The 13766-nt window shown below is 39.7% G+C and overlaps 1 protein-coding gene across 1 annotated transcript in view; it reads right to left on the minus strand.

Annotated features, from left to right (window-relative positions):
- Positions 1–445: 445 nt before the first annotated feature.
- LYPLA1 (lysophospholipase 1) overlaps positions 446–13766 on the minus strand; it is a 39756-nt gene continuing 26435 nt past the window's right edge. The window contains exons 5-9 of the mRNA XM_039524974.1: positions 12740–12810; positions 12018–12091; positions 10863–10964; positions 4904–5080; positions 446–2868 (exon numbers count right to left, since the gene is read on the minus strand). Of these exons, the coding sequence (XP_039380908.1) occupies positions 2815–2868; positions 4904–5080; positions 10863–10964; positions 12018–12091; positions 12740–12810 (478 nt within the window). The 3' untranslated portion in view covers positions 446–2814. The remainder of the gene's footprint in view (positions 2869–4903; positions 5081–10862; positions 10965–12017; positions 12092–12739; positions 12811–13766) is intronic.

The raw sequence follows: 13766 nt of genomic DNA on the forward strand, positions 1-13766 counted from the left end.
AGGGAGGGGAGGGTGGGGGTGCGCACATGGCTCCACGCGCTGCCCCTCTCTGCAGGCACTACCCCTGCAGCTCCCATTGACCACAGTTCCCCATTCCCGGACAATGGGAGCTGTGGGGGTGGTGCTTGCAGGCAGGAGCAGCGCACGGAGACCCTTGCCCTCCCCATAGCTGCGGGGGCATGCTGGCTGAATCCGGGAGCGGCATGGAGCCGGGGCAAGCAGGGAGCCTGCCTTAGCGGCAGCCCCACTCCACCACCAGACTTTCAACAGCCAGAGATCGCGATCAACTGGGAGAGTCTCCAGGATTGACCAGTTGATCGTGATCTACGGGTTGGTGACCACTGCCCTAAATGGTAACAAGCAGCAGCGTAGCATTACTGCATAAAGATAAATCTGGTTAGATATGACTGGATATTTGGACAAAATTAGCACACAATGCAGTAGATCCAATATTAGTATTCAGTTTTAGTAGAGCATTTGATAGTGACAATGTGTTTTAATGGAAAATTAATTCAATCTGACTTGTACACTTGAGGACAACAAACTGGCTACACATTGTAAACAAAAGTTAACAGTGGACCGTAATGTATAAAGTTGGGGAAAACACTGTGGGATACAACAAGGAACAGAGCTAAAACTAGTCTAATTTTAATATCTTTGTTAATGAAGTTAACAGCTACTAAACCAGAGGCACTGCAAGTGGTACAGGAAATAACAGGACAGGACTTGGAGATTAGAAATGTGCACAGATAATTTTGGAAGAGACAAGTTTATACTGAGAAGAAATCATTCAACACACATGACAGAGAAAGGGCCAAGAAGCAGGAATAATGGAAGAACTAGGGATTACAGTGGTAAGCAAGCTAAATATGAGTTTGCAATGTGAAACGATTGTAAAAGGAGCAAATGCAGTTTTGGGATCATGTTTCTGAGCTAGGAAGTACAATATTTCTCAGTACAATTTGGGGGAGACCAAAACAGGAATATTGTACTCTTCTGGGCACCACACTACCAGAAAGATGAATTGGAGGATGTCTAGAGAAGAATAGTTGGGGGAGGAAGAGTGACTTATGAGCAAGCATTAAAGTTAAAATATATGTATATATTGGCTAAGAAGGGGCATGAGAGTCTCCAAATAGCTGAAGTGTGCAAACATCAAATGGAGAAATATCCTATTTAGTTTGATATGCTGAGATGTAGGTAGTTACTGGGGTGATGGGATGAAATTAAAAGGAAAATTCAGGCTATCTGGAAATAATTTCCCAAAATAAGATGTATTAGGTACCCCACAACATCAGACACTTAAAACTTGATTGAACAAAATACTATAAAGTAAGTTAGGAAGGAATCCTATATTGATCATCCATTTCATCTTTCTGCCAAAATTATCTCTTTCATCTCTAGTTTTCTATTTGCGGGACACCATTTCAGCATAGTTATTCTATTGCTGAACTTGTATCATCAGTTTCTATTATACCATGAATTCTCAAAATTGCAACCTCCATGAGATATAGAAGTCCTTCTGTTTCAAAGGTTTGACAGGACCCATTTTCATATTCCTAGAATATTCTAGGGCATGTATGGAAAGTCATACATGTCATATTTTCTTTTTAGACAGAAGCTGACGTCCCATGATGGACATGCAATCAAAGTAAAGAAAAAACAGTTGGCAGTTTCTCACTATAATGACTAAGTTATTACAATTCCATATTACATTCATACTGCAGCACTTAGGAAATAAAAAGTAGTTAATACCAGTGTTGTAGATGAGTCTGCAACAATACCCATAATTTGTGTGCAATATCTGCATTGCTTTTCCAGTTGATTATTCTGGAGCAAAGCAGAAAAATAAAACAAGACACTTGAACTGCCCATGTAAAATACATCGTCAATATTTCTAAAAAAATTTAGCAAGCTACACAAGACAAAACCCATGAGGGTTCCAGTGTGGGAAAAATATGCAACATGAAAACAAGAATTTTAAAATGGAAATGTTTTATGTATTTTTTTTTAAACCTCAGTTTCATGAGTCGGCATCTGAGATCAATTTACACTAATAAACGTGAGCTACCACCAAATTGTGATGAGTGGAAAACACAGGTCTAATGACAAACAGCTGAGTCCCCTTAGTTTCTGTGATGCCAACCCATTTTTGGAGGGAGAGGGTGTATGAGATAGCAAGTGTTTTCTTTCCTGACACTATTTCTAAGGTTAAAAACTACACCGGAATAAATGCTATAACTAGTCTTATTGATATGTATTCATTTGTAGATAAGAGAACCACCCTTTTCACATGCAGTAGCAATGTTTAAACCATTAACATTTAAAGCTTTATCCTCACTAATACTCATTACCCCATCACATGCCTCTTGTGTTTTACATGTTGCATATTTTATGTACAAGATATATATCAGGATATCTTCATATACTTTCAACAAGTATTAGAAATACATCATATCCCAAGCATACCAATCTGGTCATGTTTAAACAGCTCATTTAACCAAAATGAGTTTAATTAGCCATATGACTGCTTTAAAAATGGTGCAATCAAATAAAAAACATCTTAAAATTGTATTCTCAGATACATTCTGACACACTATCTAGCTGTCTCATTCCCTATAATCCCACCAGTTTATGATTTACTTGAAAGATTACTTTTTCTTGTGAAATATACTACTTAGTCCTTGTACTTGGTATACATTTGCAACACAATAGGTGTAGAAATAATGCTTTTGAACTGGGCATGTGAAAAGATTAACACATTCTACCAAAGTTGATGCTGGTGTTTTTATACAGAAGGCATCTCAAATCTTGTCAATCAACTGGCGGTAGGTGTTTGTCAACAAACTGCTTTACATCCATCATCTCCTGTTCAAGAACAAAATTATGCATTAGACAAGTGTTCAACTAAGATATTTTTCAGCAATTAGCTATCTTACTAAATTAGTATTTCAATACTGCAGTTACTACAAGCAACTGAGCTACAAATTGAGCATATAATTAGATTTCTTATACTTCAATGTAATACTTATCCCTCTGCTGAATTAAACTAACTGGGACAGATTAGTTTATCAAGAGCATAATACTCTTTGAATTACTTTACTCAGAGGAGGCAAATAAAGAGAGTCAAGGACGAGAGAAAGCTCCTCTCTCCATAAAGTGCTGAGAGAATCTAGCTATCCAGTGTGGTTATAGAGATCCACGTGACCTGAAGAATGCCACACACTGTTACTCATTAATTAATCCACCATAACAAAGAGAACCTTGATTAGTGAAAGTTTCCATCATCGAGAGCTGAAATAATTAATATTGTGCTCCCCACTGGCCTGTTGGGGAGCTGTAGCAACCAGAGCCAGAGGGGCCAGAGAAGCAGCCGCCCAGGGAGCTGAAGGCAGAGCAGCAGCAACTGTTTGGAGCAGTCCGGAGCTGGGTGTGGTAAGCAGCTGGGGAGAGTGAGGGGGACCCTGGGCAGAGGGCCCAGCACAGGGAGATGCCTCAGCCAAGAGGCTCCGCAGGCCAGACTTGGAGGGGGATCGTAACCCGGACAGGGTGGGGGCGACCCTGGGAAGAAGGGTCCTGCTGCCTAGAGCCTGAGAGCATGTGGCCACCGCCAGAGCAAGTGTCCAACCCGCAGCGTCCCTGCGGCACAGCCAGGGCCTGAGAAGGAAGCCTGGGACCTACAAGGAACAGACTGAACTGCCCTGACATTCCAGAGACAGTTTGTGATGTTCCCTGCCACAGAGCGGGGTGACGTGTTTCTTTAACCTGTCCCATTTTTCCTTATTCTTTTTTTAAATTAATTGTTAAGCAAATACTAGTTGTTTTAAATTGTATTAAATGATCAGTGGGTCAGGGAGGTGCCCAGTGCAGAGAGAGTACCCTGGAGTGGGGACACCCTAGCCCCTGTCCTAGGTGACCACAGAAGGGTTGGGGGGTCGAGCCCCCCAGGAATCCTGGGCCCAGCCTTGTCAGGGTTACAAGGACTATGCCAGACAGGAGAGTGGAAGGGGAGTCCTCAAGGGCAGGGACGCCTCTGGGTAAAGGAAGTGGGAGCAAGGACTCGGATCCTTTCGCTACCCGGATAGTGCAGAAGCCAGAAAAGTTCTCCACAATAGCGGGACCATTCCCCCACTTACATGAGTTTCTGTTGCTGGGAAGTAGGGCAGACTCCGTGACCTTGTGGCAGCTCTGCTTCTGCCACTGAGTCAAAAAAGAATTAGTAGTAGCCTGAGCAGAGCAGTAAAAGCCTTTAGAAAGACTACCTCTTTTCTGCTTTTTTCATTTTTGTTTTGTAGTTAACATCTTTTGATTTATTACTCTTAATTCCTTCTATCCCTCCTACGTCAACTTCCTGAATGGAGGCCAGCAAGGTTTTTTCTCCCAGAATAATTAATACATAGTGTTTACATTGTGAGAATTCAAAACCCTCTTCCAATTCACTTGAAACAATGTAAACATATTCTGCAATCACTCTGGGAAGAAAAATCCTGCTCACCTGCAGGAAAGGAGAAGGAGGAAGAACTCAAAAAGGCCCATGAGGTTTTGTGTTTTTTTTTAAATCTTGACTGTAGGGATTTTAACAACTCATTTTGTTTCCTGTAGTTTTCATTTTTTTCCATTAAATGAAAAACAAGAGTATTTTAATAAATTCATTATAAGAACTGACTAGTGTGGACAATATTTTTGAAAGAAATTTATGTTAACTAATAAACAATCCTGGCCTCATGGTTTGTTCAGCCCAGGGTAATTATTAATTATAGCAGCATCCTCAAATTATTAGTCACTCAAAAACATTTGTTTTCCTTGAAAATGAGCATTGAGGTTCACCTTTTTTCCTGCTTTGAGGGAACATTTAAAGGAAGAATTCTCTGAAAACAATTCCTGTTTTCATTTAGAAGATTACCTCAATACATGAGCTATGCATCATGCCCGAATAAGTCTTGAAGGTTACAGTGACTGGATTTATCAGACTCTTTAGCTTCTCAAACGTGAGGGAACCAAACATCAGAGGAACCAAAGGGTCACAGTCCCCATGGCACTGAAGAATAGGAATATCTTTGTTTACACCACTGATAGCACCCTGTCAAAAAAAAAAGGGGGGGAGGGGCGTGAAATTGCATAAGATTAGTTCATTCAAGGCAAAATGAGGCTATAGAACAAACAATATAATGATACTGAGCAGAGTTTGGACATAAAAAGAAACATTGAATGGTCTGCAAGTTCATGTTATTCTAAATTTTATATCTATTATCTACTATGTAATAAAATAGAATAATTACAAATATGTTAGTACTATTTTTAAATAATCATTTAATTGATTACAGAATTAGAATTCTTTTAAAGCACAATTTCTGGGAAAGTAAAACATCTTCTAGAACTCAAAGGCAGAAATTGTGTATAGAATAAGTTAATGGACTACAGGAAGAGAATGGGTGGTAAGGCAGTTCATTTCCTAGACGAACTTGGTTCTATCCTACAGGCTTGACTTATGACACTGGGAAAGTGATTTAAAATCAGAATTTTTGTAGGTGGCACTAACTGTGCATTCCTTATTTCCCAAGTGCCCACCTAGACACAACCAAGGACCAATTTTTAGAATTAGAGAGTAGTCAACTGCCACTGAAATCGACAGCCACTGAGGATGTTCAGCAACTCTAGCAGCAACATAGTATTGTCTGGAGGAATGAACACTGAGTTGGGAGTAAGGAGGTCTTGAGTTGTGATTCTGAATCTGCTGATTAGCCACTATGCAAGACCACACACAGTGAATATCTTTCTGTCTCAGTTTCCCATCTGTAAAATGGGGATAATACTGTATCTCACAAAGGAAGTAAGATATATTTGTGAGGCATTCCGATACTACTGAGTGCTCAGCTTCCCCCTCCCCCCTTCAGGAAGTTGTTTACGATGGGTATTGTATGCACTCACACTGATAACACTATGATAACACTGAACTTTCCAGTATATCTTTGAATTAATGTAATTACAACAGGGATAACGTATTCCATTTACACACTGCTTCCTCCATGCCCCCAAAATATTCTGTACTAGAAGGAATTCAAACAAAATACATACCACTTGAAATGTTTGCACAAAACTATTTTAGGCTATAAATACCGTTATTTGAAATGTAAATTAAGTAATGAATTAAGTAACAGCTTTAAAAAGAATGTTTAGCAAAAATATTTAATATAAGCAAAACTAAATTGTTCTCAAATGCTGACATAGGGCAAGCATCTTCTGGATTGATACCAATATATCTGACGTGTTATTACTCATTACCAATGCAATTTTGGCTCTTGAAGCTTAAACTAGTAGCCACCTCATCTGGTAAAGGTTATTTAAACATACACATGCCATTCAATTTTTATAGACTAGAAGCATACTAAAGAGAATATCTCCTCTCCTGCCTGCCCCCATTCATAGACTCAGACTTTAAGGTCAGAAGGGACCATTATGATCATCTAGTCTGACCTCGTGCACAATGCAGGCCACAGAATCTCACCCACCCACTCCTGTAACAAACCCCTAACCTATGTCTGAGTTACTGAAGTCCTCAAATTGTGGTTTGAAGACCTCAAGCTGCAAAGAATCCTCCAGCAAGTGACCTGTGCCCCATGCTGCAGAGAAAGGCGAAAAACCTCCAGGGCCTCTGCCAATCTGCCCTGGAGGAAAATTCCTTCCTGACCCCAAATATGGCCATCAGTTAAACCCTGAGCATGTGGGCAAGACTCACCAGCCAGCAGCCACGAAAGAATTCTCTGTAGTAAGTCAGATCCCACCCCAATCTAACATCCCCATCCAGACCACTGGGCATACTTACCTGCTGATAATCAAAGATCAATTGCCAAATTAATTGCCAAAATTAGGCTATCCCATCATACCATCCCCTCCATAAACTTATCAAGCTTAGTCTTGAAGCCAGATATGTCTTTTGCCCCCACTACTCCCCTTGGAAGGCTGTTCCAGAACTTCACTCCTCTAATGGTTAGAAACCTTCATCTAATTCAAGTCTAAACTTCCTCGTGTCCAGTTTATATCCATTTGTTCTTGTGTCCACATTGGTTACTAAGCTTAAATAATTCATCTCCTTCTCTAATATTTATCCCTCTGATATTTATAAAGAGCAATCATATCCCCTATAAACCTTTTGGTTAGGCTAAACAAGCCAAGCTATTTGAGTCTCCTTTCATAAGATAGGTTTTCCATTCCTCGGATCATCCTAGCCCTTCTCTGTACCTGTTCCAGTTTGAATTCATCCTTCTTAAACATGGGAGACTAGAACTGCACACAGTATTTCAGATGAGGTCTCACCAGTAATGGTACTAATACCTCCTTATCTTTGCTGGAAATACCTCGCCTGACGCATCCTAAAACCACATTAGCTTTTTTTTTTTTTTTTTTTTTTTTTTTTAAACGGCCATATCACATTGGCGGCTCATAGTCATCCTGTGATCAACCAATACTCCGAGGTCCTTCTCCTCCTCTGTTACTTCCAACTGATGTGTCCCCAATTTGTAAATAAAATTCTTGTTATTCATCCCTAAATGCATGATCTTGCACTTTTCACTATTAAATTTCATCCTATTACTCCAGTTTACAAGGTCATCCAGATCTTCCTGTAGGATATCCCGGTCCTTCTCTGTGTTAGCAATACCTCCCAGCTTTGCGTCATCCGCAAACTTTATTCGCACATTCTCACTTTTTGTGTCAAGATCAGTAATAAAAAAATTAAATAAGATTGGTCCCAAAACTGATCCCTGAGGAACTCCACTGGTAACCTCCTTCCAGCCTGACAGTTCACCTTTCAATATGACCCATTGTAGTCTTCCCTTTAACCAGTTCCTTATCCACCTTTCAATTTTCATATTGATCCGCATCTTTTCCAATTTAACTAATAATTCCCCATGTGGAACCGTATCAAATGCCTTACTGAAATCGAGGTAAATTAGATCCACTGCGTTTCCTTTGTCTAAAAAAGCTGTTACCTTCTCAAAGAAGGATATCAGGTTGGTTTGGCACGATGTACCTTTTGTAAAACCATGTTGTATTTTGTCCCAATTACCATTGACCTCAGTGTCCTTAACTACTTTCTCCTTCAAAAATTTTTCCAAGACCTTACATACTACAGATGTCAAACTAACAGGCCTATAGTTACTCGGATCACTTTTTTTCCCCTTTCTTAAGAATATGAACTATGTTAGCAATTCTCCAGTCGTATGGTACAACCCCTGAGTTTACTGATTCATTAAAAATTCTTGCTACTGGGCTTGCAATTTCATGTGCCAGTTCCTTTAATATTCTTGGATGAAAATTATCTGGGCCCTCCGATTTTGTCCCATTAAGCTGTTCGAGTTTGGCTTCTACCTTGGATGTGGTAATATCTACCTCCATATCCTCATTCCCGTTTGTCATCCTACCATTATTCCTAAGCTCCTCATTAAAGACTGAGGCAAAGTATTTGTTTAGACATTGGGCCATGCCTAGATTATCCTTAACCTCCATTCCATCCTCAGTGTTTAGCAGTCCCACTTCTTATTTATATGGCTATAGAACCTTTTACTATTGGTTTTAATTCCCTTTGCAAGGTCCAACTCTACATAGCTTTTGGCCTTTCTCACTTTATCCCTACATATTCTGACCTCAATAAGGTAGCTTTCCTTGCTAATCCCTCCCATCTTCCACTCCTTGTAGGCTTTCTGCTTTTTCTTAATCCCTCTCTGAGATGCTTGCTCATCCAGCTGGGTCTACAACTCCTGCCTATGATTTTTTTCCCCTTTCTTGGGATGCAGGCTTCTGACAGTTTCTGCAACTTTGACTTGAAGTAATTCCAGGCCTTCTCCGCCTTTAGATCCACAAGTTCTTCAGTCCAACCCACTTCCCTAACTAATTTCCTTAATTCTTTAAAGTTAGCCCTTTTGAAATAAAAAACCCTAGTCCAAGATCTATTTTTGTTTATCTTCCATCTAGTCTATTCCAAGACTGCTACTGAGGTGACAGGAGATGGTAGTGGTATTTTTAATCCCAAAAAGTTGCAAGAGTTAGGGGAGGTGACCAGATATGTCAGCCAGCAAACTCACAAAAATTTAAGGAAGGAGTAAAGGAAACTGCTAAACAAAAGGACCCTTGAGGATGCATGTAAAATTTAACCCCCTGCTGGAATGGATGTTGGGTTAGCATGTTTGATGCACCAACAACTTCAGGAGAATGGAATCTCCCATATATCTGCTCCACAGCCATCTGGAGCAGACGAACACTTACTTGTTAGCTTCAGTAACAGAGCAAAGGCACCAGCGCCTAACAATAGCTTTGACAAAGGACTAGACTTCACATGATGCCTCACTTGTCTGACAGCACCACTTTCTTTAGCTATGTCTTTTCAGTAACTCAGCATGGATTTGCCAAGGGCAAGACATGATGAGATAACTGGCTCTGTGGATGAGGGGAAAGCAGTGGATGTGTTATTCCTTGACTTTAGCAAAGCTTTTGATAAGGTCTCCCACCATATTCTTGCCAGCAAGTTAAAGAGTTATGGGCTGGATGAATGGACTATAAGGTGGATAGAAAGCTGGCTAGATCGTTGGGTTCAATGGGTGGTGATCAATGGCTCCAGGTCTAGTTGGCAGCCGGTATCAAGCAGAGTGCCCCAAAGGTCGGTCCTTGGGCCGGTTTTGTTCAATATCTTTATTAATGATCTGGAGGACGGTGTGGACTGCACTCTCAGCAAATCTGCAGATGACACTAAACTGAGAGGAATGGTAAATACACTGGAGGGTAGGGATAGGATTCAGAGGGACCTAGACAAATGAGAGGATTGGGCCAAAAGAAATTTGATGAGGTTCAACAAGAACAAGTGCAGAAGCCTGCACTTAGAAAGGAAGAATCCCATGCACTACTACAGACTAGGGACCGAGTGGCGAGGCAGCAGTTCTGCAGAAAAGGACCTAGGGGTTACAGTGGATGAGAAGCTGGATATGAGTCAACAGTGTGCTCTTGTTGCCAAGACTAATGGCATTTTGGGCTGTATAAGTAGGAGCACTGCCAGCAGATCGAGGGACATGATCATTCTCCTCTATTCAGCATTGGTGAGGCCTCATCTGGAGTACTGTATCCAGTTTTGGACCCCACACTACAAGAAAGATGTGGAAAAATTAGGAGTCTGGCGGAGGGCAACAAAAAGGATTAGGGGGCTGGGGCACATGACTTATGAGGAGAGGCTGAGGGAACTGGGATTATTTAGTTTGCAGAAGAGAATAATGAGTGGGGATTTGATAGCTGCTCCAGGGAGCAGCTCCAAGGAAGAGGGCAGGGCAGGAGCAGCACGACAGTGTGGGGAGGGACAGCTGAACTGCTGCTGGGCAGCTGCTGAGACACATACCTTACAGGGAATTTATGGGAGCTGAATGGGGAGGAGGGGGTTGCCAGACCCCCTCCCCAGTTCTAATCCCCACAAGGAGGGGCTGTTCTTCCAGAGAATCCTGCAAGCAGTGGACAAAGCAGGCAGCTGCCAAATGACATTATAAGTGAGCATTGCGCAACTTTAAACAAGCATGTTCCCCAATTGTTCAGCGACATAACGAAACAACAACGTTAACCGGGACGACTAAGTGAGGAGTTATTGTACTATAGACCTTACAAGTTTTGCTGAAAAAAGTGCTGGTGTAGACAAAACCTTAGTCTATGGACATATTTAAAGAATTGTTTACGTAATTACCGTACGTAATTTCTATCTAGTGGGGGATGGGGGTGGGAGGGGTTAGTCTGTGGCTACAGTGTAATGAAAGTGAAAAAATATGTTCCAATGTTCAACTTCAATTAGCTCACTGAAGACTGAGTTATGTTTAAGAAAGTAGTACAAATACCTGTGGAAAAGAGGTCCGTAGTGGAAGCCAACTACTGAGTGCTATGACTCCTGCTAATTTCTGATGTGTTGTAAGAGCTGTATACAACGACAAGGCACCTCCCTAATCAAGAAATGTAAAAACTATTACAATGGTAAAGTTAAACATTTAAATTAAATAGTTATCACCATTACTTCAGGATTTGTGGCCTCTTATATTTACAAACAATATTTTCCAATTTCAACTGATGGCTCTGAAAAGTACTTCTAAAAATAATCAGGTGACTCCATCCTTATTGTGTTTCAATTATTCTAGATCAAATCTGTTCAGTTTACAAGTAAAATGACAGCACTGTTCTGATAACTGGGAGCTGATAATTGCAAACTAAATCTGAAATCTTGTATTCTTCCTGACTTGTGGCAGCATCATTTTTGTTGTTGTTTTAAAAGGAGACTACAGAACAAATTTGTTTAAGTCCCTTGATGATATGCAAGCCAAAAGAAAAGTTCACTTCCCATGATGACAGTTTTCTCTTTCCTAGTCATTTGTCTGACCCAGCCACTTTAAAACCATATAATGCAATAAAGGTACATGACAGTAGTTAACACTTTCATTCCTCTACCTGTTAGCATCTGAAGGCAAAGGAAAAGGAAAAGGAAAAGCAGGATAGGAGCTTTGTTCACATTAGTTTTTGTATATTCTTATTAACCAGTTTATCACAGGACAACAAAAAGTCTACCGCAGACCTTTGACAAATCATTCAGGAAATAATAATTCCTTCCTTCTGAAGTTCAGATCTTCTATTAGCTACATAAAATAGAGACTCAGATTAAAATTTATTTCTGGAAAAAAAAAAAAGCAGATGCCTTACAGAATCAAAATGACATGGAAATTTTAGAACTAATCCCTGAAGTTACTATTCACCTTAAACTTAAATTATTTTAATATTACTTTATAGTAGTTTTGTAGTATGTAAACTCATTTTTCACTAAGTTGATTTTTAGAGTCCGAAAATAATTACTTTTGTGGCCTTTTGGAAGTAAGTAGAAACTAAAGGCCTTATTTTCAGAAGTGACTACCACCATCTGCTCGTTAACAGGATTTCCCAGTTCCAAGGAGACAACTTCAACTTCCCTCCAACAAAGAAACAAACTCCCTTCCTGACAAGTACCTTACCTGAGAAAAGCCTCCCAAAATTATTCTGTTAGAAGGAATTCCATTCTTCACTTCCTGATCTATCAGTACTTTAACTGCAAGTCAAATGAAGTCCAGTAATTAATACATAGCAGTTCTGAGGGGAGTTCAGAAAAAGAGGTGGTATAAGGCAGTATTAATCTCCCCTGTGTCAAGGGAAAGCTGGCAGAAGGGAAGTTGATGGAGTATTGCCCAAGCAAAACACTCTAGACCAAAAGTTCAAGGTCAAGAATTCTGGTGCTATAGACACCAGCAGTTCATGCAAGGTCAGAAGTGCTGGTACCAAAATAGAAACTGTTGGTCAGAGTCACACGAAAGTCCGAGTGCAGAATCGGTGGTGACCTTTGAGCATTTGGAGTCATAAGCATGCTTGTGTGGCTTCAGTGGGCTGTACTTCCTAGAAAGTTCCTAATTTAGTGGGCAATAGGCATGCATGTGGGAATACAAAGACTAATAAATGAGCCACTAAATTCACCCACACAATTTAAGAAACTTAAAATTATTTAACAAAACAGACAATACAATATCAGCGACTTCACCATTTTAAATCATCATTTAATGTCAGTTTCTAACTTGGCTAATGAGAAAACAACTGAAAATGAAGTCGTTTCATATATGTACACATTTTATACATTATATCTATCATCTGGCAAATACCCATTTAAAAAAATTGGTAGATACATTAAAAATACTCATAAATGTACCATGCTCTGCTGCCTGCTTGATCCCAGCTTCATCTTCCTGTGCGTCTGGAGAGAGTCCAATAATATCAAACCTTAAAAGAAAAAGAACACAATTATATAACGTTTTTTCACGAGGGAACTAACACACCTTTGTACACTGACATAACCATTCAAACAGTAATGAGAAGATTTACTAATGATCACTTTTTACACACGTCATTTTATTATTCTACAGATTATTAAGAATAGGCTCAACCTTGTGTTAAGCTATAGGCTCAATCAGTTTACACCTTGTAAACAGTAGTTATACAAATACTCACATATCAGAGCCCAGAAATGACTGATCTTAAGAGTTTAAGCATATTTAATTTTATTTAATCTAATGGTTTATGGCACAAGGAATTAGATGCTCAACTATACAATTTTTATTTTAGTTGCTGCACTATATGGTAGAGCTGCACCTGTAATTTATACTAAACATATTGAGAAATCTTTTAGTGGGAATTAAAAAAAACCTTCAACTTCTCAACCAACTATAATCTCTTAAGAATTTTGCCCTCTTCTACCTTGTCAGAATAAAACAGTTCAGCATTTTGATATTTAAGAGGCAGGCAATATATTCTTTGTAATACTTTTGTCCAAATATTAGCAGGCATATGCTGAGAATTAAACAATTCTTTCAGCTAATATAGAAAAGCTAAAAAAAATTTAAGAAAAAAATCAAGAGGGGGAAGATTTACATAACAATTCACATCCTCACTTTAAAGTAAAAAAATATGGGTTTCAATACGATTTTCTATTGGAGCTTCCATTCTAAAAGAAATCAGAAACCACTTTTTTAAACAGTTAATTGTCCACAAAACAATACCACCCATTACTAGTAGTAAATACACCTCTACCTCGATATAAAACACTGTCCTTGGGAGCCAAAAAATCTTACCGCGTTATAGGTGAAACCGTGTTATACTGAACTTGCTTTGATCCACCAAAGCGCGCAGCCCCGCCCCCCTGGAGCACTGCTTTACCACGTTATATCCAAATTCGTATT

The sequence above is a fragment of the Mauremys reevesii genome, linkage group 2 (genome assembly GCF_016161935.1).
Source record: "Mauremys reevesii isolate NIE-2019 linkage group 2, ASM1616193v1, whole genome shotgun sequence".
Lineage (NCBI taxonomy): Eukaryota > Metazoa > Chordata > Testudines > Geoemydidae > Mauremys > Mauremys reevesii.